Source organism: Ranitomeya imitator, chromosome 2 (genome assembly GCF_032444005.1).
Source record: "Ranitomeya imitator isolate aRanImi1 chromosome 2, aRanImi1.pri, whole genome shotgun sequence".
Classification (NCBI taxonomy): domain Eukaryota; kingdom Metazoa; phylum Chordata; class Amphibia; order Anura; family Dendrobatidae; genus Ranitomeya; species Ranitomeya imitator.
Window position 1 is genome coordinate 40,570,213 of NC_091283.1, and position 27,247 is coordinate 40,597,459.

General features: G+C 48.7%; 2 protein-coding genes across 2 annotated transcripts; one reads left to right on the forward strand and one right to left on the reverse strand.

The window, feature by feature from the left end:
• Positions 1 to 318: 318 nt before the first annotated feature.
• MED29 (mediator complex subunit 29) lies at positions 319 to 11,983 on the reverse strand. Its single transcript, XM_069746519.1, has 4 exons — positions 11,755 to 11,983; positions 9,559 to 9,617; positions 5,931 to 6,015; positions 319 to 3,168 (listed from the first exon to the last, which is right to left on the reverse strand). The coding sequence occupies exons 1-4, from the start codon at positions 11,938 to 11,940 to the stop codon at positions 2,938 to 2,940; spliced, it is 561 nt and encodes a 186-aa protein (XP_069602620.1). The 5' UTR covers positions 11,941 to 11,983; the 3' UTR covers positions 319 to 2,937.
• A 204-nt stretch (positions 11,984 to 12,187) lies between these two features.
• On the forward strand, positions 12,188 to 22,248 carry PAF1 (PAF1 homolog, Paf1/RNA polymerase II complex component). The gene is made up of 14 exons (XM_069746518.1): positions 12,188 to 12,307; positions 13,722 to 13,751; positions 14,939 to 15,031; positions 15,103 to 15,224; positions 15,307 to 15,373; positions 16,615 to 16,716; positions 17,870 to 17,975; positions 18,055 to 18,123; positions 18,208 to 18,311; positions 18,396 to 18,512; positions 18,621 to 18,749; positions 19,055 to 19,160; positions 19,352 to 19,436; positions 21,760 to 22,248. The coding sequence occupies exons 1-14, from the start codon at positions 12,261 to 12,263 to the stop codon at positions 22,164 to 22,166; spliced, it is 1,584 nt and encodes a 527-aa protein (XP_069602619.1). The 5' UTR covers positions 12,188 to 12,260; the 3' UTR covers positions 22,167 to 22,248.
• The last annotated feature ends 4,999 nt before the right edge of the window (positions 22,249 to 27,247 follow it).

Genomic DNA, 27,247 nt, shown 5'->3' on the forward strand with positions numbered 1-27,247 from the left:
GAATAAATAACTGAAGAAAAAAAAAACAAAAAAAAAGTAAGATGCAATACCACCTTTCACCACCACTAGTGCGTTGAACTTTCAATAGACACCAATGCAACAGCGCCCCCAGCCCTAGACGAGAGCTTCCACAATTTTAAACACAGGGGCTTGGTCCATACAATAACATTAGAAATGGAAAAAAAAATATTTTTTTTTGCCTTTTGCATCATAATTCTGGGGATTTTTCAGATTTTGTATAATTTCTCTTTTCACGGGTCTCAGTTCTCTTTTTCGGGTTCCTTCCTTTTTCACAAGTATTAACTGACAGACAAAATAAAAACTTAAGAAATGTTTTTATTTTTTTTGTGGTCGAGCAGACGATCTTTTTTTATCCTATGAAGAAAATAGAGAAAGAAATCGCTTCTAAGTAAACTGATGATCTAGACGTGGCTCATCCAAATCTTCCTGGTTCTTGAGGAAAAGATCAGAAGTCTGATGCTGGGTTAATTCAGTGGAAAAATCACGTTCCGGAGACCATTTGCGGCTGCTGACTTTCAGTCGTACCTCTTTACTGATGGCATGCCCAGCCCACTACCCTCCCTGAATAAAACCCCACACCCAAATCGCTGGTTTCCTTAAGGTTTCAAACAGGTTCGGTGGTACCCGGAAATTTAGTGAGGTCTCCCCCTTATATTGGAAGTGTTGGCAAGAAACAACACCTGTAGAGATGGCAAGAAACAACACCTGTCAAGGAGAAGGTGCAGGATGTCCGAGAGAGGACCCAATTTGGGACCTCCATCTTTGACCTAGCTCCCTACTACGTCCCTGATGCTCATACATCTAAGAACCCTGGCAGCTATTCCTCCAGACCACCCCGATATATGTGACCCCTCTGGATTGGGCATGTTGACATTTAACATGCCTGATCCTCCTTATTCCAGAGTGTCACAATACCATAAACATTATATAAACGATCCTGATGAAACTGGGGTGTAGGGACAAATACACCCCGCTCCGCTCCACCACACCACTGCCCATTTAACCTACTTCCAGCAACGGACATAATGCTCCCGCTGCAGCCAATCAAGGTCTGCTGACTGGCTGCAGTGGTCATGTCCACCACCTGCAGACTGAAAGCAATAAAATCAGTATGAAGACATGAGTAGCAGTGTGGAGAAATAACAGGGGTCTGTTGGGCGAGTATCCATTTTTTTTTTTAGTCCACCATGGGCCTATTCTTAAAGGTAAAGTATAAAAACATTGAAAAAAATGTACTGAAAAAAATGTTATTCCTGGTTCTTATTCTAATTTCTGAATTAATTATATGCGTGAATAACCCATAATATAAGACAACCTGCCTCTACCGGGTGCAAAATAAAGGGTTACGGCCGTGTACAGGAATATGCCATTGGCTACTGTACGCAGCATCAGTAGACAGCACTCTGAAGGTATCGGCCACTCTTAAAGGGCAGGTTTCTACATATGGCAATAGTGGTACAGCTATAAAAATTACATCTTATCTTTTCAGAAATCCGACGCACCAGTCATGAGAAATCTGGAGTAGAAGTCATATGCAAATGAGGCTGGATGGGCACTGGGGGAGTGTCCATGCACTTAAACTGTGACTTCCCAGTGCATTAACCCTGCGATCAATCAGTGCCGTGGCGACTTTCATTCCGAGATCTTATCCTGGTGGCACTAGATCACTTTACAAGTTGGAATGACTCCCTTTAATTTGGGCTTAAAAGGGGTATTTCCATCTCCATGAACCTATCCCAATATGAAGTAGGTGTAATAATGATAATATTGGCAAATACCTCCAATTAGAAATGTAGTATAGTTCTTCTGATTTGCCATCTCTTTCCTCATGTGCAGGCATTGCAGGGCTTTAGGTTTCCATGGTTACAAACACTAATATAGTGATAGTTAGCTAGTTGCCAGTGGTCATAACCGTGGATACCTAAGGTCCTGCAAAACTTGCACATGAGGAAAGAGACATAGCGAATCAGAAGAACTATACTACATTTCTAATTGGAGGTATTTGCCAATATTATTATTATTACACCTACTACATATAGGGATAGGATCTTGGCGATGGGAAAAACCCCTTAACAAGAAAATACCGCTTCTATGCAGTTGTGTCAACCAGCCCTTAAAGGGGCGTCCAACATTGTGCAATCAAAACTGTTGCAGATTTCTCAGAAGTCTTTGGACTGATTCAATATATTTGCGGCTTTTTCTGACTTTTTTTTTGCACCCTTTTAGTGTTTAGTTTATACCCGTTGGATTTTTTTTGTCTTATGTTGGGAGGAGAGAATTGGAGTTTCCAGATGTTTATAAACGATTTACCAATTTCAGGGTTTTCAAAAGTCACAACATTTTTCAGTCCGTCCCCCTTTCACGTACGCCAGAAATGGTAGCGCGGATTTGGCGACTAAAGTCTAAAAAAAAGAAGAAAAAAAAAGTAAAAAAAAAGGACAAAAATAAGAAACTTTATTTTGCTCAGAATTCATGACCTACACGCGCCGTTCCGAAGAGTTTGGTGCAACAACATCAAAGACACGAGACTTACACACCCCTCCGGAAATGATTAATTCATGCCCTTTGTGCTTTAATTCCTGACAGCTTTTCTTTTAAGTTTGCCCCTTTCTGTCAGGGAATGAGAGCACAGGTCAGGATCGCCCGCACCCACAGCAAGCAGAGATCTTGAAAAAATAAATTGAGTTAGAAGGATTTTATCCATCCTGTAGATTTCCGTCTAACACAATGAGCGTGTCTAAGTTCACGGCGGTGGGTCATTTTGAGAAGCCGGACGTCCCCTGGAGGGGACTGAAGCAAGGACGAGCCATTGCTAATGCCTATAAAAAAAAAAAAAAAAAAAAAAAAAAAAAAAAAAAAAAGAAGCAGAGTCTTGTCTCCAATCACAGCAATAATGACGCAATGGTGTGGAGAGGGTCACAAGACGCCCTGTGAAGTTGGCGTCTTGCCCATGATCTTTTTGGAGCACTCCAGCAGGGCGTTATGTATGTCCTTGGCACAAGAGATCTGAGACTTGATCATGCCCAGATACTGGGTGTAGGGCAGGCTCTCGGTCTGCACGGCGTCCGGTTTGGTGGCAGTGGGCACCAGGGTCGGGGAGTGCTTGGCACTGTCGTAGCTCTGAGAGAGGCACTCGTAAGCGAGGCGCTGAAACAAAAAGGAAAAAAAAGGAGGTAGGAGAGGTCAACATTCAGCAAGAGCTGTTCCCCAAATTCCTGTAATCCTGATCTGCCGATCCTTCTCACGCCCCCGACTTCCGGAGCCCGCGGCCCACTCGTATGACTCCACCACCACCACCGCAGCGACACCTCCCTTCCCCTGCGAATGTGCCGGCGTATAATATTAACTCCAGCTGTGACGGGAGAAGCATGGCTCCTGTTTCATCCATTTACATTCCAGGGATTCCTCAGAAATATGCAGCGATAAAGCTCAATCTAGAAAGCCGGAGACCCCGACCCTATTATCCCTTTAAATCTTAATTAAAAGGGATTGTCCAGGGTAAGAAAAACATGGCTGCTCGCCCTTCCTCAGAGACAGCGCCTCCTCAGACAACGTGCGGTATTGCAGCTCAGCTCCTTTTATTTCAGTGTGACCGGGTTGCAATACCAGACACAACCCATGTGGGGGGGTGGCGCTGTTTCTAACGAGGCAGCAAAAGTTTTTCTAATCCTGGACAATATCTTCGAGTATCAAGATTAAAAAAAGTTCTGTAAGTTCCTAATACTTCAAGTATTAAAGGGGTATTCCCTATTCAGTAAATGATGACATCACTAAAAGGTGCCATCACTGAGAAGGAAAAGGCCGCAGTGCCGAGTCCCCCTTAAAGGGGCGTCTGATTGATGCAAGTGCGGCTGGGAGACTGAAGTGGGTGCTGCCCCTTCAGAGCTGCGGTATTCCCAGATGTCAGACCCTAATCCATCACTAAGATGGGAGGACCCCTGTAATCTTATGTAGGCTCATTTAATAAGGAGGTGCGGGCTTCTTAAAAAGGAGGCGCATATTAGGGTGGAAGCAATGACCGTCCATTCACGGACAGCAAGCAGCTATTGTGAGGACAGTATATTAGAAACGTATTCATGTTTCCAAAGAGAATAAAAGGACCTTAAAGGGATGGTCCATCTCCATAAAATGGGGCACTTAGGTAAAATATACCAATACCAGCAGTACTTGTCTACAGAAGTCCCTGCGGCTCCAGTGCCGTCTCCCCCTCCGCTCACAGGACTGCAGTGGGGATGTCCTGAATAATGTAATCCCCTACTTGTATAGAAGCATTAACTGAGCATGCTCTAATCTTGGTAAAGAAGGGAGAGGGAGGAGGTGAGCTGTGATGTCACCTATTGTGAATGGTGGATCCTGTGTTATCTACCATATATAGAGGTGTTATCAGTCATGACTGATAACACCTCTATATACAGTAGATAACACAGGATCCACCATAGGTGATATCACAGCTCACCTCCCCCTCCTGTACAATGACTGATAACACCTCTATATACAGTAGATAGCACAGGATCCACCATTCACAATAGGTGACATGACAGCTCACCTCCTCCCTCTCCCTTCTTTACCAAGATTAGAGCATGCTCAGTTAATGCTTCTATACAAGGAGGGGAGGTGAGCTGTGATATCACCTATTGTGAATGGTGGATCCTGTGTTATCTACTGTATATAGAGGCGTTATCAGTCATTGTACAGGAGGGGGAGGTGAGCTGTGATATCACCTATTGTGAATGGTGGATCCTGTGTTATCTACTGTATATAGAGGTGTTATCAGTCATTGTACAGGAGGGGGAGGTGAGCTGTGATATCACCTATTGTGAATGGTGGATCCTGTGTTATCTCTGCTTACAAGCATAAATCAGCTGCTGGCATCAGATGGGGGCCATGTTTACCAGGATGGGGACGACAGGGCCATGTATTCCAGGATAGGGATGAGGGGGCCATGTATACCAAGACAGGGATGAGGAGGCCATGTATTCCAGGATGGGGATGAGGAGGCCATGTATTCCAGGATGGGGATGAGGAGGCCATGTATTCCAGGATGGGGATGAGGAGGCCATGTATACCAGGATAGGAATGAGGAGTCCATGTATTCCAGGATGGGGATGAGGAGTCATGTATTCCAGGATGGGGATGAGGGGAGCCACGTATACCAGGATGGGGATGAGGAGTCATGTATTCCAGGATGGGGATGAGGGGAGCCACGTATACCAGGATGGGGATGAGGAGTCATGTATTCCAGGATGGGGATGAGGGGAGCCACGTATACCAGGATGGGGATGAGGGGAGCCACGTATACCAGGATGGGGATGAGGAGGCCATGTATACCAGGATGGGGATGAGGGGAGCCACGTATACCAGGATGGGGATGAGGGGGGCCATGTATACCAGGATGGGGATGAGGAGGCCATGTATACCAGGATGGGGATGAGGGGGGCCATGTATACCAGGATGGGGATGAGGGGGGCCATGTATACCAGGATGGGGATGAGGGGGCCATGTATACCAGGATGGGGATGAGGGGGCCATGTATACCAGGATGGGGATGAGGGGGCCATGTATTCCAGGAAAGGGATTAGGGGGCCATGTATTCCAGGATAGGGATGAGGGGGCCATGCATACCAGGACGGGGACGAAGGGGGCAGTGCCTTCCAGGCTTATACTCGAGGCAAGAAGTTTTCCCAGTTTTTTGTGGTATAATTGGGTGCCTTGGCTTCTACTAGAGTATATACGGTAAGTAAAATTAGTCAGACAACTTGTCACGAAAGTCAGCAAGGGGGTAATCAAAATGGCAGCTAAAGCGTCTGTACGTGGGCAGGATCACTCGCCCTCACTGGCCACTAACTGCACAGGAGTAAGACATTAAAATCTAAAGACTGCAAACATAACACAGCGACCATGTGACTTACCAAACACAGCTCCAGCTGGTCGCACAGGGCGTAAAACTCCTCCAGGCTCTTATCGAACCTCTGAACGCCGCCATCACCGATCTTCCTGTAGAGAGATAGAAGATGAGCAGTGCGACCTGGACCAGCAGAACGCTCACTAAAGGGTTAACAGGCGGCTGTGGCGATTTGAGAATCAGGTCTAGTTTCCCTTCCTGATGTTTTTGTGCATTTGGTGGTCAGTCGCTTCCACCCTGCCCCCAGTGTATACTACCAACAGCATCCGAGCTCCATCTTCCCTGGAAAAAGTGGGCAGAGATGGCTCTTACTAGGCAGAGGAAGCAACCAGCAGCCCTCATTTTACATCACATAAAGTGCTGGGGGCTTCTGCTGCTTCTGCCTAGCTGTGACTACTAGGGATGAAGGGGGCCGACTGCTGTCACCACTGGGGGATGAAGGGGGCCGACTGCTGTCACCACTGGGGGATGAAGGGGGCCGACTGCTGTCACCACTGGGGGATGAAGGGGGCCGACTGCTGTGACCAATAGGGATGGGGGTGGGGAAGGACTGCTAAGACTACTGGTGGGGAAAAAAAGCTGCAGTGAAAATCTGACACACACTTTGCTCATAAAAGTGAGGTGAAACAGTGATCTGCCATGTTATGTAAAATAGCCCAGTTTTTCCCTGATCGCGTTCAGTCTAATTTCCTGCTTACTGATGACAAGAATGTGACTCTGCGCATGCAAGAGCGACGGCCCGTGAGAAAGTGGTGCGAGCGTCAGCTCTGCAGCCCAGCCAGCCCACTGCAGCCTTTAGGTCTGCTCCATAACACGTGTGAAACTAGGTTGTTTTTTTCTCATTTGCAGTTGCAGAATGAGTCAAGAAATGGTGGAGACATTGGGTGTCAGACACGGCGAGATCTTCATAGTGAAACCCCGGCTGATTCACCTGCCAGTCCCAGCAGCCCACCATGACTGGGACCTCCACAAATAAAGAGCGTTTATCTAAACCCAGAAATTCTGCAGTAACTGATCTCCTCGTTTGTCGAATTTCTGCTTTACGCTTAGTCATACCCATTTCTGGAAATGTGGGGTGACAACCAGTAAGGCCATTATTACAACTACCTGGTCCTCACCCAGTGCTCAGAGAGATAGCCACCCCCATAAAGACACGTAACTGTAATGGACATCTAGGTCCCCCAACCTGCCGGCCTCCACAGGTTAGAAATCCCAAACCCTGCGACCTCACAATCAGTAATGCGTCGTGTCAGAGCTGGCTATAACGAAACCGGGTGCAAGAGACTGCGCGTAGTACCAGGAGAGGGAGAAGGGCGCAGCGGCACGATTCTCATATAACTGAGCGTACGTAGTACCAGGAGAGGGAGAAGGGCGCAGCGGCACGATTCTCATAACTGAGCGTACATAGTACCAGGAGAGGGAGAAGGGCGCAGCGGCACGATTCTCATGTAAATGAGCGTACGTAGTACCAGGAGAGGGAGAAGGGCGCAGCGGCACGATTCTCATAAATGAGCGTACATAGTACCAGGAGAGGGAGAAGGGCGCAGCGGCACGATTCTCATAAATGAGCGTACGTAGTACCAGGAAAGGGAGAAGGGCGCAGCGGCACGATTCTCATGTAACTGAGCGTACATAGTACCAGGAAAGGGAGAAGGGCGCAGCGGCACGATTCTCATGTAAATGAGCGTACGTAGTACCAGGAGAGGGAGAAGGGCGCAGCGGCACGATTCTCATATAACTGAGCGTACGTAGTACCAGGAGAGGGAGAAGGGCGCAGCGGCACGATTCTCATAACTAAGCGTACGTAGTACCAGGAGAGGGAGAAGGGCGCAGCGGCACGATTCTCATGTAACTGAGCGTACATAGTACCAGGAGAGGGAGAAGGGCGCAGCGGCACGATTCTCATAAATGAGCGTACATAGTACCAGGAGAGGGAGAAGGGCGCAGCGGCACGATTCTCATAAATGAGCGTACGTAGTACCAGGAAAGGGAGAAGGGCGCAGCGGCACGATTCTCATGTAACTGAGCGTACATAGTACCAGGAAAGGGAGAAGGGCGCAGCGGCACGATTCTCATGTAAATGAGCGTACGTAGTACCAGGAGAGGGAGAAGGGCGCAGCGGCACGATTCTCATATAACTGAGCGTACGTAGTACCAGGAGAGGGAGAAGGGCGCAGCGGCACGATTCTCATAACTAAGCGTACGTAGTACCAGGAGAGGGAGAAGGGCGCAGCGGCACGATTCTCATAACTAAGCGTACATAGTACCAGGAAAGGGCGCAGCGGCACGATTCTCATGTAACTGAGCGTACGTAGTACCAGGAGAGGGAGAAGGGCGCAGCGGCACGATTCTCATATAACTGAGCGTAAATTGTACAAGGAGAGGAAAAAAAAAAAATCATGCGACACTTACCACAAAGCCCCTTGGGGACCTGAATTTGCGCTTATCCAATCGCTTTTTGTATATTTTATACATCTGAATTGTAGGATATAGTGAAAATGATGCTCTCCATGAAGCTTCACAGGACCAACATGGCAGCCATGGGGGCCTTCAGCTGTCAAGGCCATGGCTACCCAATGGCCCTCCACAGTGGTGGGAGGAATTCAGGGGTTTCCTGAATTTTGCGCCCCGGGATGGAATGGCTTACATGCTGCTGTCAGTGATTGATGTCAGCTGCTACCAGCAGTGATCGGAGCTTAGCTGCAGTCTCTGCGGCATCTGTCCTGGGGGAGATGAGCCCACTCCATACACCCTGACCTGCCCTGTTTGGTTCCGAAAGGACGTCTGCCCCATTGGATAATCCCGTATCGGTATTCTTTTCACTATAGATCACCATGTTTTTCCCCGGAGAACGAGCTCATGTATAAAGTCACTTTTAGTAGAACTCTTCCTGTATGTGGCCCTTTAAGAAGCAAAGCCAAACTAGTTCTTTCCTGCTGATCACATGATGGTCGCACTATCAAACATGGTCACAGTACCATGGACCTCTTTATCCTGCAGCGCCAGCTAGTGGAGGAGATTATAATCCACACATTAAAGGAGAAGCACAGGGTTTTAACCCTTTATCGCCTTCATTCCCCCCCTGTAGCTGTAGGAGGGCTTAACCCTTTCCTGAGATCTGCCATACATGGCGCGCTCTGCATGCAGCAGATGATGGCGACGCTATTCAGCCGGGATAACAGCAGCGACTGGAGGCAGCTCCGATAATGGCCATTTGACCATTTGGAGGCGGCTGTCAATCACTGATAGCGGCCGGGTCTCCGATGTGAACATGCTCTGTTTCCCGCTGCCACGTGATGGCATGGTGCTGATGGTTTGTCTGGGGGGTCTGCTAAAGGCCAACGTTGCTGCCATTTTGGTTCTCCAATAAAGCCTGGCTTGTGACTGGGCTACGGCTACACGGGACAACATGAATGTCCCTACATACAATAATACATGACACAATCGCCGGCCGGCGTCACCTAGAGCAGGAGATGTGCACAGGATCTCGGTGACGGCCCAGCGTGCAGGAAGTGATCCCCTGTCCACGAGATACAGGAAAACTTCCAAACCTTAGAATAGCCCTTTACATGCAGTGGGGCCACCACTACGGCGCCCTCTGTGGGCCACTTATCATAACTGTACAGCATACTTACTGTCCATTATCTATGTTGGTGTTCTGGGCCAGATTCAGGGCTGCGATCTTCATCAGATTCTGAAAAATAAGAAGAAGAATATTAAAGAAAAAGCAGAAACGTTCCTGCGGCTCCAAAGGACGGCGCGTCATACGTCATCAGTGAGGACCCAAGCCTTGGGACGCACAGGACACCGGTCCGGCAGGTCCGCCACCACTCCAGGCCCCACAGGATGCCGGTCCGGCAGCTCTGACACCACGCCAGGCCCCAGAGGACGCCACCACGGCAGCTCCACCACCACCTCAGGCCCCACAGGACGCCAGGCCAGTAGCTCCGCCACCATGCCAGGCCCCGCAGGATGCCACCACACGAGGACCCACAAGACGCCGGTCCGGCAGCCTCGCCACCGCACCAGGCCCCACAGCCCCCACAGGACACGAAGCACCACCGCTCCTACATGACGCCATTCTCCGCACGACCCTGGTCCCACAGCCCCCCGCAAGATGTGTGGCCCCACAGCTCTGACACGACGCCAGACCCCACAGCCCACATACGACGCCAGCCAGACAGCTCCAACAAGACGTTGATCCAGTAGATCCCGCACAACGCCGGGTCTCGTACAATGCTGGGCCAACAGCTTGGACACAACGCCGGGACCCGCAGGATGCCGGTCCGGCAGCTCGGCCACCACAACAGGCCCTGCAGGATGCCACCACCACAGGCCCTACATGATGCCAGTCTCCGCACAACCCGGATCCCACAGCCCCCCGCAGGATGTGTGGCCCCACAGCCCACATACGACTCCAGGCAGACAGCTCCAACATGACGTGGATCCAGTAGATCCCGCACGACGCCGGGTCTCATACAATACTGGGCCAACAGCTTGGACACAATGTGGGGCCCCACAGGATGCCAGTCCGGCAGCTCCGCCACCACGCCAGGCCCCACAGGACACCCCCTCGCAAAGTCCCGCAGGACGCCACCACGCCAGGCCCCGCAGGACGCCACCACGCCAGGCCCCGCAGGACGCCACCACGCCAGGCCCCGCAGGACGCCACCACGCCAGGCCCCGCAGGACGCCACCACGCCAGGCCCCGCAGGACGCCAGGTCCCACAGAACGTCGAGCACCACACCTCTTACATGGTACCAGTCTCCACACGACCCGGTGTTCTACAGCCCCCTGCAGGACATGTGGCCCCACAGCTCTGACACGACGCCATGCCCCGCAGCCCCTGCATGACTCTGGGCCCCGCACAATGCCGGCCCAACAGCTTGGACACCATGCCAGACCCTGCAGCCTCCATATGACGGGGCAGTAGCTCCGACACAACGTGGGCCCCACAGCCCTAGCATTACCCCGGGGCCCCGCAGCTCCTGCACAATGCCTATCGCTCGCTTCACTACACAACATGTGTCGCTTCCATTTTATCATTTTCTCCCAGGAGAAGGAGGGAGCAGCAAATACATAAAATCATCAATACAATCCTCCATTATCCACTGGATTAATTCTTTCCGATTTGCCTCCAATTTTCATCAATATCTATGCCTTCTGCTGACATCACACCAAGAATCTATTGCAGGAGACTCATTTTTCATTTTATGTTTTGCCAATGATTTATATTTCTTTTTTATTATGTAACTTGTCCACGATGATAAAAAAAAGGGAATATATGAACATATTTTTTCTTGTTGGTCACTAGTGAATGGACAGGTGCCAGGCGCAGGTGTTATAGGCCGCCCCAACAACCAGTGCGGGGTCCAGTACTGCACAGGACACAGAACCTGACCGGTTACTAGGGGCAACAGGGACTGTTTTACTGGGTTAGATAAGGCTACCAATCGCAGCACAGCTTTCATTTTCCCAAAGCAGGTTAGGAAATGAAAGCTGAACTGTGATTGGTTGTTATGGCCAACAAATCCAGTCTAATACCCAGAGCAGTTACAAATGGCTGCTCATATCCAAACGTCACTATGGTGGTCAGCGCCATGACAGGTCAGCGCACATCCATAAAATAGAAAAAAAAGGAACTGGAGCCCATAGCAGCCAATCACATCACTGCTTTCATTTCCAAACCAAGCGAAAACAAAAAAAAAAAAACGTCCTCTGATTGGTTACTATGGAAGACGGCTTTGCCTTGTGTTCTATAGCAACCAATCAGATGGCAGATCCTACTGAGGTAGCAGTGATCTGATTGGCTCCCGTAGCTCGCCGGTACCTGCAGGCTTTCTTTCAGCTGAGGAATAAGCATCCTGTATCTCTGCACTGGGTCGAAGTCCTGTTGTTGCTGGGCGAGTCCCAGTTGCTGTTGCTGACTCCCCATGGGACCAAGTTGGGCTCCCCCGAGCGGCCCTCCAGCCCCTAGACTCTGGGGTCCTAAAGCCTGATTCATGGACGCCGCCATCACTGCACCACAGTTCCGTACACTCACAACGCCGGCAGCCTATTGGTCATCCCGACTGTCAATCAACCGTCCTGCTTACGTCACAACCTTAGTTGTCTAGTCCCTCCTTTTCCGCTTCTTATCTCCATGACGCACGCCTACAAAAAAATAAAACTACATATCCCGTCATGCTCTTGGACTTTGGGGGCCTTTAAGGTCTGTTTACGGCGTTTGCCTGAAAGTTTAAAAAAAAAAAAAAACGAAAATAGAGCAAAGGGCGGAGCCAGTGAGGACCCCAAATCCGGGAGTTGTGGCCAGCAGTCAGTCGGTGGCTCCTCATCATGGCGCCCACTATACAGACTCAGGCCCAGCGGGAGGACGGTCACCGGTGAGTACTGACCGTGGAGGCTGCCGGCCCGGTGTGAGGCCGGCCTCCTCCTCTCCATGTTGTTTTCTGGCCCAGAGCGGCTTTCTCTCATGTCTTTCTGTTGTTGTTTCCTCACAGAGAGTGCTGGGACTTGTAGTTCGCGCTGGGACTTGTAGTTCACGCTGGGACTTGTAGTTCGCGCTGGGACTTGTAGTTCACGCGTGGACTTGCAGTTCGCGCTGGGACTTGCAGTTCCCGCTGGGACTTGCAGTTCCCGCTGGGACTTGCAGTTCGCGCTGGGACTTGCAGTTCGCGCGGGGACTTGCAGTTCGCGCGGGGACTTGCAGTTCGCGCGGGGACTTGCAGTTCGCGCTGGGACTTGCAGTTCGCGCTGGGACTTGCAGTTCGCGCTGGGACTTGCAGTTCGCGCTGGGACTTGCAGTTCGCGCTGGGACTTGCAGTTCGCGCTGGGACTTGCAGTTCGCGCTGGGACTTGCAGTTCGCGCGGGGACTTGCAGTTCGCGCGGGGACTTGCCGTTCGCGCTGGGACTTGCAGTTCGCGCTGGGACTTGCCGTTCGCGCGGGGACTTGCCGTTCGCGCGGGGACTTGCCGTTCGCGCGGGGACTTGCAGTTCGCGCGGGGACTTGCCGTTCGCGCTGGGACTTGCAGTTCGCGCTGGGACTTGCAGTTCGCGCTGGGACTTGCAGTTCGCGCTGGGACTTGCAGTTCGCGCTGGGACTTGCAGTTCGCGCTGGGACTTGCAGTTCGCGCTGGGACTTGCAGTTCGCGCGGGGACTTGCCGTTCGCGCGGGGACTTGCCGTTCGCGCGGGGACTTGCCGTTCGCGCGGGGACTTGCCGTTCGCGCGGGGACTTGCAGTTCGCGCGGGGACTTGCAGTTCGCGCTGGGACTTGCAGTTCGCGCTGGGACTTGCAGTTCGCGCTGGGACTTGCAGTTCGCGCTGGGACTTGCAGTTCGCGCTGGGACTTGCAGTTCGCGCTGGGACTTGCAGTTCGCGCGGGGACTTGCCGTTCGCGCGGGGACTTGCCGTTCGCGCGGGGACTTGCCGTTCGCGCGGGGACTTGCCGTTCGCGCGGGGACTTGCAGTTCGCGCGGGGACTTGCAGTTCGCGCGGGGACTTGCAGTTCGCGCTGGGACTTGCAGTTCGCGCTGGGACTTGCAGTTCGCGCTGGGACTTGCAGTTCGCGCTGGGACTTGCAGTTCGCGCGGGGACTTGCAGTTCGCGCGGGGACTTGCAGTTCGCGCGGGGACTTGCAGTTCGCGCGGGGACTTGCAGTTCGCGCGGGGACTTGCAGTTCGCGCGGGGACTTGCAGTTCGCGCGGGGACTTGCAGTTCGCGCGGGGACTTGCCGTTCGCGCGGGGACTTGCAGTTCTTCTTTCCCTCTGTCTTATATTGTTGTTTTCTGTCCGCAGGTCCAACTCCCATCGCACGTTACCGGAGCGGTGAGTAATGGAGGCCGATGTCGCCCCGCGGATTCCCGTCCTGGCGCCATTGGCTTTTTCTCCGCTTCTTTCAGGAGCCGTCACTCTTTTTCCTTCCCCCACGGACACACGACGACTCGGTTTTTACTGCACAAGTTGCAGATTTGATTGACGCCGGATAACGCAGCGGAAAACGGCGCGAAAAAAAAAAAAGTGCGGCGAAACGCAAATCCGCCATTGTTTTTAGGCTTCATTATAACAACGTTCATCTTGAAGTAGAAATGCTCCGTTAACGGGACCCTGCAGGCCGGCGCCGCGACACCAAACGTGTGCAAGAGTCTACTCGTCGAGAAAACTTTGGAAGGAAAACATACATTTCTGGTTTGTGTCGCCATTTTCCGACACCGGTAGCTTTTATTTTTCTTCTTTTTTTCCTTCGAGGGGTCATTTTCTGCGCGGCGGGCTGCAGTTATCGGTAACGTTTCAGGGGACGTACATTTTGATCGCAAAGAAAGTGCAGCATTTCAAGTTTGTTTTTTTTTTTGTTTTTTTTTAACTCTTTTATGGACGTGACTATGGCTTTTATTTTTTGTTTTTACATTGAAACAAGGAGGGAGAGTCAAACATTACTTTTTTTTAAAAACTAAACCTTTTTTTTTTTTTTTTTTTTCAATTAGCTTTCACTTTTATTTTCAGTCCCCCCAGGTTGATGGCTTGTACTATATACTGCGGTATATAGCCAAAAAAAAAAAAAAAAAAAGACAATTTCTTATGAAGCCCAGTCAGGGGCTATATTTCATGGGGGTACAAAGATGGAGGCAGCTTCGGTAGATCCATAGCTGTTATAGAAACCCCAGTTTTGTCAAAATCTTGTGCGAAAGAACTGTTTAAGCGCTGTGGCATCCTAATGGTTAAACGTCCGTGATCTGGGCCAGCAATGGCGGTGGTGGTTTGGGCCGGCTGCCCCTAGAGCCCGATGCCGGCTGTTTTATACCCACTGTGTACAGAGCAGGTGCAGATCCCGAGCCTAATGCATCCAACAAATGTGGGATGTGTATGTACGTCCCACTTCAGGAAGGGGTTAACTGTGCGACCTCCATTTAATTCCCCCCGCCTGGCCACAATGCTGGATCCCAGCAGAATACTAGATGCACGGTTATGTGCACACAGATGATACATTTCCTCACCGTCCGTCCTTCTTCCCGCAGGTCTGGAGTCGTTTGCCGAGTGAAGTATTGCAACAGTCTTCCGGATATTCCCTTCGATCCCAAGTTCATCACATACCCATTTGACCAGAACAGGTAAGTGAGGGAGAGTTGTACATTGGGGGGGTGAAGGCGTCCTCCTCTCCTTTCACCCCTTCTCCTCGTAGGTTTGTACAGTATAAAGCCACCTCCTTGGAGAAGCAGCATAAACACGACCTCCTGACGGAGCCGGACCTGGGGGTCACCATCGACCTTATCAACCCTGACACTTATCGGATCGACTCCAATGGTGAGAGCGGGAGCAGAGCCGGAACGGGTCCTGGTTTCGCTCTCTCCCACGGCATCATACATTATCATCTTTGTGATTGCAGTTCTTCTGGATATCGCCGATGAGAAACTTCTGGAGGAGGAAATTCAAGCTCCCAGCAGCTCCAAGAGGTACAGACTGCATCAAGCAGTGCAGAATAAGGGGAGACGGTCTGGTGTCTCGGGCAGAGTGAATCGCTGCACAACTGCGGCCGGGTGTATTATTCTACGAAACGCTCCGGGGTTTAAAAAAATAAACAAGATCTTCCCAGCGCTTCCTCCGCTGATTATCAGGTCTCTTTCTATGCACACAAATGGAGGAGACCTGTTAATCACCTGTCGTAGCGCTGGGAAGAGGCGGCCAGGGGTAGAGCCGTAAAGTCTAGTCCCTGGTCGTTTCAGAGAATATTATACCTGGCTGAAATTCATGCTGTATGGGCAACAATAATCACCTGATAGGTTCCCATTAATTCAGTTTATTTTTTTTCCACCAGAAAGTAATTTAGTGTTAGATATGGAATGTCTAAACCCGACGTCTGCACTACTACTGAGATTTTCACATAGGTGATGTCACAGCTCACCTCCTCCTCCTCCTGTACACTGACTGGTCCCACCTGGTGGATTACAGGCATGATCTTTCTTAGAGGTTTCCCACTACTTACATTGATGGTCTGTCGTTAGGATAGGTCATTAATCGTGATCTGCACCCAGTCACCCCCGCTGATCAGCTGCTGTCGGTGTCAGCGGCCGCTAGAAATGTTGCGGAGATTCTCCGTCTACTGATAGCGGCCGCGGACAGGTACTGCACATCTACCTCCTATTGATTTGAATAGGAGAAAGATGTGTGGTAGCCACTACCAGAAGACTGAGCAGCTCCGCAAGTGAAAACCTGTGGCCGGCACTGATAGCTCCTGATCGGCGGGGGTCCTGAGTGCCGGACCCTGGCCGATCAGACATTGATGCTCTATTCTAAGGATAGACCGTCAATGTAAAAGTAGTGGACGACCTCTTTAAAAAGGTGCTGTGTAGACAGACCAACAGGGGCTCAATACCAGATTTAGCAGAACGACTGGACCATATTTGATCTGCGGTAGAACATGAGGTTGGTTGTAGATGCTGGTAACATATCTGCCCGTCCGCAGTCCTCTCATATGATGGGGGGGGGGGGGGTCTGCTGAGCAAACCTCATATAATCCAAGTCACTTTTCATTGAACCAAACTCCTGGAATATTATGCAGTTGTCCCTAATTTTGGTTACTGGTGGGAATGAATGCAAAATGTTGAGCCAGAGCTGATCCTACGTGGCCACATGTCTGCTCTGCGCCCCTGTAAATTCTGAGGATTTCCATGTTACTCCTCTGTTCTTTCCGCAGATCTCAGCAGCATGCGAAAGTCGTCCCCTGGATGAGGAAGACTGAGTACATCTCCACCGAGTTCAACAGATACGGCATCTCCAATGAGAAACCCGAAGTCAAGTAAGTGATGTTACATGTATCGCGTCTATATACCTCGCCGGCACAGTATGGCGGTAAGTCTCCAGACTTCAGAGCCCTCAGGTCTTACCATGGCACGTCTCTGGCAATTTTGTTCTGCACCCGAACTACTGGTCTGAACCCAAATCTGTAACCAGGTTTCACAGTTATCAAATAGCTCTTAGACCTGATGAGGCCAGGGAACTTGCTGTGAAAATCCATGTCAGAGTGGCGGTTTGATCCTATTGGAAAGTTTTCCTGGTTGATGGTATAGTAATGATTTATACGGCCATTCTGACATGGGGGTTTTACAGCAACTACATCAGCCTCATCAGGCTTGAGAGGTCTATTTATTAATGTAAGCAGTTGCTGTTGTCAAATCTGATAAATTAAAAGGGCATGCCATATATACCTGCCCCTGACTGTTCCTGAGTAGTAGAGCGTCTGGTCCCCATCGCGGAGAGAAGTCCTCATATACGCGGTAACGTCTGATGGACACGTGCTTTAATTTTCCAAGGCCCGTCCACGTGTTCCGGATTTGTCTTGTACACGGTCACAAGTCCATAAGTCAAGACCCGGACATGTGAATGCAGCCACTTAGTGCTTTCTTCTCCCACCGCCGTCCAGATACGGAGCATTTATTACCTGTGAGGTTGTGTTCTCACTTTCTGGATATTATACAGATTTTCAGAATCCGGTAACTGCGATGTGGATGAGATCCCTGTTGCCGCATCCGCACTTTGCTCATATTGTCAGACCGTATGTTGCAGATTTGTTTCTCCTGCATATTTATTTTGGATCTTCCCCATAGACGTGATTGGGGGTCACTTAAATCTGCAGTAAAAACACAATATTGTAAAGTTTCAGTGCAGAAATTAAAAAAGAAAAAAGCAGTGGCCTCTCTGTCATCGTAATGTCACTGCAGGACGTCGTGTCGGCTGCTCATCTGCAGGGAAATCTGGAGGAAGAGCGGCAGGATTTTGTGTGGATCTGCCTCTGCAGACTCCGTGGTGGATACCTGCATATTGGCTGCCCATGTCCCCATCCACCATCTGTTTTTTTTTTGTTTTGTTTTTTTTTGGGGTGGGGGCACCTTCTTATGGGTCCACAGCGGTGCAGTTTCTATTAATGTCTGTCGTTTTTTTTTTGTGCTCAGAATTGGGGTGTCCGTCAAGCAGCAGTTTACCGAGGAGGACATCTACAAGGACCGGGACAGCCAGATCTCTGCCATCGAGAAGACATTTGAAGATGCTCAGAAACCTGTAAGTGCAAAGAACAAAAGAAAAGGCCCCCCCCCTCCCCCCCAATATAACACATTAACTCTTTATTTCCCTCCCTCAGATTAGTCAGCATTACAGCAAGCCGCGTGTCACCCCTGTGGAGGTTATGCCAGTCTTCCCCGACTTTAAGGTATGGAGATGTTGGGTTGTGCTCAGCTCCCCTAAAGTGTGCAAGTAAAGCAGAGTGTTGCTCATTCTCCTCCTCTGTCCCCAGATGTGGATCAATCCTTGCGCTCAGGTCATCTTTGACTCTGATCCTGCTCCTAAGGAGACGACGGGCACGGCAGCGCTGGAGATGATGTCACAAGCCATGATCAGGTGGGGACAGCTCTCCGTATAACTCGGCAACAGTTTGTGGTTGATAAGTAGACTGGGTTCATTCATGTGTCTCTGTATCCGCAGGGGGATGATGGATGAAGAAGGGAACCAGTTTGTGGCCTACTTTCTGCCAGGTGACGACACCATGCGGAAGAGGAAGAGAGACCAGGATGAAGGTCTGGACTACATGGCGGAGGATATGTAAGTGCACAGCTTCTCTTCTGTGTCCTCATTGGGAGTGATTGCCTTTGTATCTCTTTATTTTTGCCGTTTGTTATCCCATTAACCAGACAACCATTATGTCTACAGATATGATTACAAGATCGCCAGGGAGTACAACTGGAATGTGAAGAACAAGGCCAGCAAGGGATACGAGGAGAACTACTTCTTCATCTTCCGTGAAGGCGACGGTGTTTACTACAATGAGCTGGAGACCAGGTAGGGGGGCATTTATGGTTACAGGTGGGGAAAGCTCCGCCGGCGGGGACGACATCTGGAACTCCCTCCGATCCCGACAATAAAGGGGATACAAAGCGGATTTGGAGCTCAGGAAAGTGGGGATCCAGAGGTTGGGCCCCACAAATCATAAGCGATGGCTTATCCTAGCAGTGTCACCACATGTGAGGGGAAGACCCCTTTAGGTCACTGCTGTGTTTTTTTAGATGTGAGGGGCATGGCTGTGTTTAGATTGCAGACTGTGGTTACAACGTGATCTCACCTGGAGGTTTCTTCCATTTTTGCAGAGTGCGTCTCAGCAAGAGGAGGGTGAAGGCCGGCGTCCAGTCCGGAACAAACGCCGTGCTGGTGGTGAAACACCGAGACATGAATGAGAAGGAGCTGGAGGCTCAGGTACGATCGGGGGGGCTAAAAGGAAAGTGTGGTGATCTGCAACCTGTGGCACTACAACACTCAGTATATTTTGAAGTTGTGAAGCTTCCTGGGAGTTGTAGTTTTGCCAAATGGTTTGCAGAACACCAGTGCAGAGACCAGGAAAAAGTTCTGGTAACATCATTAGTGATCGTGTCCCCTGGACTTTGTAGGAAGCCCGCAGAGCTCAGCTGGAGAACCACGAGCCCGAGGAGGAGGAAGAGGAGATTGAGGTGGATCATGATGCTCAGGGATCAGGTAAGCGACGGCACAAACCTCAATATTAGCTCCAAAAAAGTGTTAATCCGCACAGCGGGGAAGCCCACTCAGTGCACAGGTAATTGCATGAACTGATGCTGCAGGCATATATACAGCAGTAAGTGCTCCTTGAGCCGGGGTGCCACTCCAAAGAAAATAGCCACAATGGATACAAAAATTGAAAGGAACGGATGGCACTCACCGGTTAAACGTCTTTATTCCAATACTTTAAAACATCGGCGTCGGGAGGATGGGAGCAGGTATGGAATGGACGACAGCCGTTTCGCGCTGCAGTGGCTCTTCTACTGGTCACCCAGTCGTCCATTCCACTCCTGCTCCCATCCTCCCAATGCCGATGTTTTAAAGTATTGGAATAAAGAAGTTTTGTAACCGGTGAGTGCCATCCGTTCCTTTCAATTTTTACAAACCTCAACATTACCACGGGACTGACTTATCGGGACAGAGGTGTAATAACTGTGCGCCAACAAACGGGCAGGGAACAAGCAGGCGCCAAACAGACTAAACGCCTGAAACAACAGTGCACAGTTGCATTGCATTTTAGTGCTTCATAGGAATGCAAAGATGGCTGACATGTGGGGGAAGTTGTAAGAGTGGGCTCTTCTTTCACCCAGTCACTATCTAACCATTTAGATGACATGAGGTTAAGCACAAAATGTCTGAAAATGCAGAAAGGAAAAACACAGAAGCAGCGGGGACGATACAGCCAATGTTTTGCCAAATGCAAAGTTTTAAAACTGAATCTTAACGATGGACGTTCATTTCTTACAATGACGTCCTGCGGCCACAAGAGGGTGGTACGTCAGTATGATATCGGTAGATCGTGATCTGCTGCGGGATGATATTTTGGTTAAACGAGGGTATCCACCATTAATGCTAATGGCACTTCATGTAAACTGAAACAACACTTATCAACTCAAACTACATGTGCAGACGAGATCCATAACTTAAAAATAATCTTTAGTGAAAGAAAGGGAAACAAAAAAACAGAAAGGCAAACACTATGTAAAGGGTAATAGAGACTGTGGAAAGAAAGAGAGAAAACAAAATAAAAAAAAAAATGCATACATACAACAGGTATTCGGCTACACCCAATGTTCATTCGAAGCATGAGAGGCATATCACAGAATCCCCATATGCCTGTAGTTTGGCCGAACTATGTCCAATGTTCTAAAGGATTGTTCTTGTGATGGTAGCTCAGATGTCAGAGGTGAAACATAGTCCAATAAAAGATCATCTTCTGCGACTAGAACATGTGAAAACATGAAAAAAAACCACACCATTAAAAATATAATAAAATACGGTAGGTAATAGATCCAATTGAAAAGGAACAAGGAGGGAGGATTTTTATATAGGAAAAAATTAATTAATAAGATGGTACCTAATTAAATTTTTAAAGAAAGGATGAAAAGCTCAATTACTCATTAATAGTGATGAACGAGTATACTCGTTGCTCGGGTTTTCCAGAGCACGCTCGGGTGATCTCCAAGTATTTTTTTAGTGCTTAGAAATTTAGTTTTTCTTGCCGCAGCTGAATGATTTACATCTGTTAGCCAGCATAAGTACATGTGGGGGTTGCCTGGTTGCTAGGGAATCCCCACATGTAATCAAGCAGGCTAGTAGCTGTAAATCATTCAGCTGCCATGATGAAAACGAAATCTCCGTGCAGTCATAAATACTTGGAGGTCACCCGAGCAATGAGTACACTCACTCATCACTACTCATTAACTGTCCCCTCACCTCGACGTCCGTTTCTTCGCCAGCAGCCCCCAGAAGAAGCTGGCGGCGAAGCGCGCGTCGGGGTGAGGGGACGCTGAATTGGTTATCCCATCCCTGTATATCTACGTTAACTTCCTGTGTTGAGTATTACATTGGGAGGCTATTGGGGCAGAACATGGACTTCTATATTACTTGATTTATTATTATCTACTCCTATGCTGCAATACCATCTTCCCATCTGATGTTTACTATTGTTCTTACACATATGTAATTACATTGTTTATGGTATATGGGAAGAACAGGCCCTTTGGCCTCTGGATACTTATAGGCTAGACACGGAGATCATGTCCTATTTCTATAAGTACATACATATTTGGTCTACTCCAGTGACGCCTCGCCGTACATTTGTGATATCCCAGGTTTATTATACAGGCGTTTATGCAAAGACGGCGGGGTGTTACAGTATTTCCCATACTTTTGCATTCCATCTATGGGGTAATATCCCTTTACACTTGATCTTCTGTACATGTTGATAGTGTTGTTTCGGGATGACACTTTAACCTGATTGTTCCTCGTCTTTCCACAGATGCAGAAGAGGGAGACAAGGGCAGCGAGAGTGAGAAGGAGGGAAGCGCAGGGGAGGCTTCCAGCAGCGAAAGCGAGCGAGAAGACGTCCAGGAAGAGAAAGACGAGGATAAGGATAGCAGCGAGGAGGACAGAGCCGCTCGAGACAAGGAGGAGATCTTTGGAAGCGATGATGATGACGACAGCGATGATGATGATGATGATGACGACGACGATGCCCAGAATGAGAGTGGCCGGGAGGCAGAGGACAGCGGCAGCGAGGAGGAAGAAGAGCAAAAAACTAGAAGAAGCCGAAGCCGCAGCGCCAGCAGTAGTCCCTTCGGGAGTGATCGTTCCCAGCAGGACAATGAGGACCAGAGCGGCAGCGAGCAGGGCTCCGCATCTAGTGATGGTAGTGACAGTGACTAAGCCACCACCGCTCCACACAAAGCTCCTGTTTTGTACATATTTGTTTGTATCATACGTTTAGTTGAATAAAACTTTTCCATGACTTCTGTCATGATCATTTCTGCCAGGGGAGAACTTGTGGGGTCCCCACACCTCTCAAACCGAAATCGCCAATCCAGCGTAGAAGATACTTAAAGGCGTTTTCCGGTTTCAGAAAATCCTTGTTCATTACTCTGTCTGTTATTGTAGTCAACGTCGATATCATTGCAATCAGTTGACGGCTTGAGCTGCTGCGCTCAGTTATTGGCTGCAGCACTGTTTAAGTGAAGTCAATATCGGACAGATACGGCGGAGACTTGACACTGGACCTATTGCGGGTAAGTAAAGCATAGCTTGTTTGTTTTTAAACTGGAGACCCCCTTTAAATGTCATCCCTAGCCATGCCCACATAGCAACCTTCTGTTTTCTCCCCTATCACCTTTTACATACAAGAGAACAATTCTGTTTCCATCTGTTCTCTTCATTGCAGAATTTGTCTCTGCCGCAGCCGCTCTAATAATGTCCTCGCCCCGCTATTATAAAGGTTTGGCCAGGTCACATCTATTGGAAGCCGTATATAGATAATTCCAGTGTGTCCAGGAGGATGAGAGCCACAGATGCAGGAGTAAAGCATCGGAGCGGCTGCAGACTACAGGCACAGCTGCATGCGCTGCCTACTGCCGAGACAAGTCGTCGTATCTATAATATAACGGTAGGAACGTCACTGTCCGAAGCCTTTATAGACTGCGCAAGCGCGACGCTCCTAGCGTTAGATTATAGAAAGAGTCCGTATTCATGAAAAAATGGCGCCGGAAAGCGCAGACTGTTCTGGTGCCGAAATCTGTGTCACAATCCCGCCCATATCACTTAGTTTCCACCCCCCCACAGTGTCCCCACGCCCCAATTCCGGCCCATAAATGTCCCCCTGCTCCCGGAATCGAGCGTGGGGACATGATCCCGCCTTCATGACGTTGCAGCAGGTCATGCCACAGCAATTACTTACACCCCCTGATTCTGGTGCATGAATGTCCCCCTGCTCGTGGAATCTGCGTCTGCGCTTTCTGGCGCCATTTTCTTGAATACATACTACAGTGTGTCTTCAAGAAAATGGTGCGGACTGCGCAGGCGCCGATTCCAGGAGCAGGGGGACATTTATGAGCCGGAATCGGGGCGTGGGGACACGGTGGACACGATACTTCCGTCATGACGGTGTGGCAGTTCACGCCACAGCAATTACTTAGGCCCCCTGATTCCAGGGCATGAATGTCACCCCTGCTCCCGGAACCTGCGCAGTCCACTCTTTCTGGCGCCATTTTCTTGAATACTGCAGTGTGTCTTCAAAAAAATGGCACCAGACTGCGCAGGCGCCGATTCAGGGAGCAGGGGGACATTTATGGGCTGGAATCAGGGGCTGTGGGGACACGGTGGACATGATCCCGCCCTCATGATGTTACTTACATCTGAAGAGACACTGCAGCGCGGATTGCGCAGGCGCCAATTACTGCGTCACAATCCCCGCCCTCTCATGATTTCGTGCCATTTCCGCCCACATTAACCCCTTTACCCCCAAGGATGGTTTGCACGTTAATGACCGGGCCAATTTTTACAATTCTGACCACTGTCCATTTATGAGGTTATAACTCTGGAACGCTTCAACGGATCCTGGCGATTCTGAGACTGTTTTCTTGTAACATATTGTACTTCATGATAGTGGTAAAATTTATTCGATATAACTTGCGTTTATTTGTGAAAAAAATGGAAATTTGGCGAAAATTTTGAAAATTTCGCAATTTTCCAACTTTGAATTTTTATTCTGTTAAACCAGAGAGTTAAGTGACACCATATAGTTAATAAATAACATTACCCACATGTATACTTTACATCAGCACAATTTTGGAAACAAAATTTTTTTTTTTCTAGGAAGTTACAAGGGTTAAAATTTGACCAGCAATTTCTCATTTTTACAACAAAATTTACAAAACCATTTTTTTTTAGGGACCACCTCACATTTGAAGTCATTTTGAGGGGTCTATATGGCAGAAAATACCCTAAAGTGACACCATTCTAAAAACTGCACCCCTCAAGCTGTTCAAAACCACATTCAAGAAGTTTATTAACCCTTCAGGTGTTTCACAGCAGCAGAAGCAACATGGAAGGAAAAAATTAACATTTTACTTTTTAGTCACAAAAATGTTCTTTCAGCAATAATTTTTTTAATTTCCCAAGGGTAAAAAGAGAAAATGGACCTCAAGAGTTGTTGTCCAATTTGTCCTGAGTACGCTGATACCCCACATGTGAGGGGGAACCACTTTTTGGGCGCATGGCAGGGCTTAGAAGGAAAGGAGCGCCGTTTGACATTTTCAAGATAAAATTGGCTGGAATTGAGATCGGACGCCATGTCGCGTTTGGAGAGCCCCTGATGTGCCTAAACAGTGGAAACCCCCCACAAGTGACCCCATTTTGGAAACTAGACCCCCTAAGGAACTTAGAGCCAAAATTGATGAACAATACACAATGTGTTTATATACAAACCACCTGTGCCTATACAGGGATTACTCGCAAGAAAAATCCCATGCAGTTACAACAGATATATCCTATAGGCAAATACTGCACAAAACAAAGTAATCATTATCAAAAAAGAAGTATCTTTCTTAAATACAAATAGCAAATATTAAAATACATAAATGCAACAAAGGGAAAACTATGAAGGTGACAACTACACCTGGAGCCGCAGGTAAGAGGTTAACACATTGCTCGTGATAACAATTACAAACCCCATAGCAAATGTTGGTGTGCTTTTGATCCATCACATAAGACAATAACACTACGCTGGTAAAAAGCATCCAGCACCCACATCCAGACTAGCATATAGGACAGTAAACGTAAGTTAGTACAGCATAGATACCTCAGGTCTGCGGCGCCACCACCCCTACGCGCGTTTCGGCGTGCGTGCCTTCTTCCGGGGGAGTGGCGTCGTCAGGACTTGTAGCAGCATATATACAACTGGCCACCCAATGAGAAACAGGACATCTAAAAACGCTAAGTACCGGCCGTATGTCGGCGCATGCCCAGTCGGAACAGGAAGCACACACATCACAGAGTGCGTCATCGCAAGGAGGCGGAGCAAGAACCACCCACAATGACGTGGGCCGGCATTGCTCGCACGCTGGAACGTTGCGATGGAGACGCCGTCAGCGAAGGTAAACAAGCTGTCACAACGGACATGCGCACTGGCCATAAAGAGGATCCACACAGTGAACCAAATGGAGACGCAGGAGAGCTGATATATCAAGTGCGATATTACAAAACAATGACGGCTATCATAATGGAAATACATTGTCATACTATGAAAACAATTAATAAATACATTGAATTGTGAAAATTGAATGTGAACAATTAATATGCCCATATATTGTGAAATGAATATTACGGAAGGTAATTGAAAACCACAACCAGTAGTTAATACAATTATTCCAATGTGCCAACGGTACAAAGTGATACAAAAAGCATTATTATCATATACATGAAAAACATTTTAACATATTATATATACCAATAAACACAATTGGTACACACAAACATGGAAACTAGTGTAAACATATTGGGAAAATACACAGACTCATAAAGTGCCATAATGTGCAGTAAAAGTCCACGTTCCAAAAAATCCGCAGATGCTAATAGGATCCTCTTCATGAGATATTGAGAGACATCATAGGAAAAGCCAGATAGACAATTAAACTCAATAAGGAACTTATCTAGGTGTGTGGTGAGCACTTTTATCCCCCAAGTGCTTCACGAAAGTTTATAACGCCCGGGCGTGAAAATAAAAAATCCTATTTTTTCCACAAACATGATGGTTTAGTCCCCAATTTTTTATTTTCTCAAAGGTAAAAGGAGAAATTGGACCCCAAAAGTTGTTGTCCAATTTGTCCTGAGTACGCTGATACCCCATATGTGGGGGGGAACCACTGTTTGGGCGCATTGCAGGGCTCAGAAAGAAAGGAGCGCCGTTTGACATTTTCAAGCTAAAATTGGCTGGAATTGAGATCGGACGCCATGTCGCGTTTGGACAGCCCCTGATGTGCCTAAACAGTGGAAACCCCCAACAAGTGACCCCATTTTGGAAACTAGACCCCCTAAGGAACTTATCTAGGTGTGTGGTGAGCACTTTTATCCCCCAAGTGCTTCACGAAAGTTTATAACGCCTGGGCGTGAAAATAAAAAATCCTATTTTTTCCACAAACATGGTCTAGTCCCCAATTTTTTGTTTTCTCAAAGGTAAAAGGAGAAATTGGACCCCAAAAGTTGTTGTCCAATTTGTCCTGAGTACGCTGATACCCCATATGTGGGGGGGAACCACTGTTTGGGCGCATGGCAGGGCTCAGAAGGAAAGGAGCGCCGTTTGACATTTTCAAGCTAAAATTGGCTGGAATTGAGATCGGACGCCATGTCGCGTTTGGACAGCCCCTGATGTGCCTAACCAGTGGAAACCCCCCACAAGTGACCCCATTTTGGAAACTAGACCCCCTAAGGAACTTATCTAGATGTGTGGTGAGCACTTTTATCCCCCAAGTGCTTCACTAAAGTCTATGATGCCCGGTGTGAAAATAAAAAATTCTATTTTTTCCCCCACAAAAATGATCTTTCAGCCCCCAATTTTTTATTTTCCCAAGGGTAACAGGAGAAATTGGACCCCAAAAGTTGTTGTCGAATTTGTCCTGAGTACGCTCGTACCCCATATGTGGGAAAAAAATACTGTTTGGGCACACTTCGGAGCTCGGAAGGGAAGTAGTGACGTTTTGGAATGCAGACTTTGATGGAATTGTCTGCAGGCATCATGTGCCATTTGGTGAGCCCCTGATGTGCCTAAACAGTAGAAACTCCCCACAAGTGACCCCATTTTGGAAACTTGACCCCCTAAGGAACTTATCTAGGTGTGTCGTGAGAATTTTGAACCTCCAAGTGCTTCACTAAAGTCTATGATGCCCGGCGTGAAAATAAAAAATTCTATTTTTTCCCCCACAAAAATGATCTTTCAGCCCCCAATTTTTTATTTTCCCAAG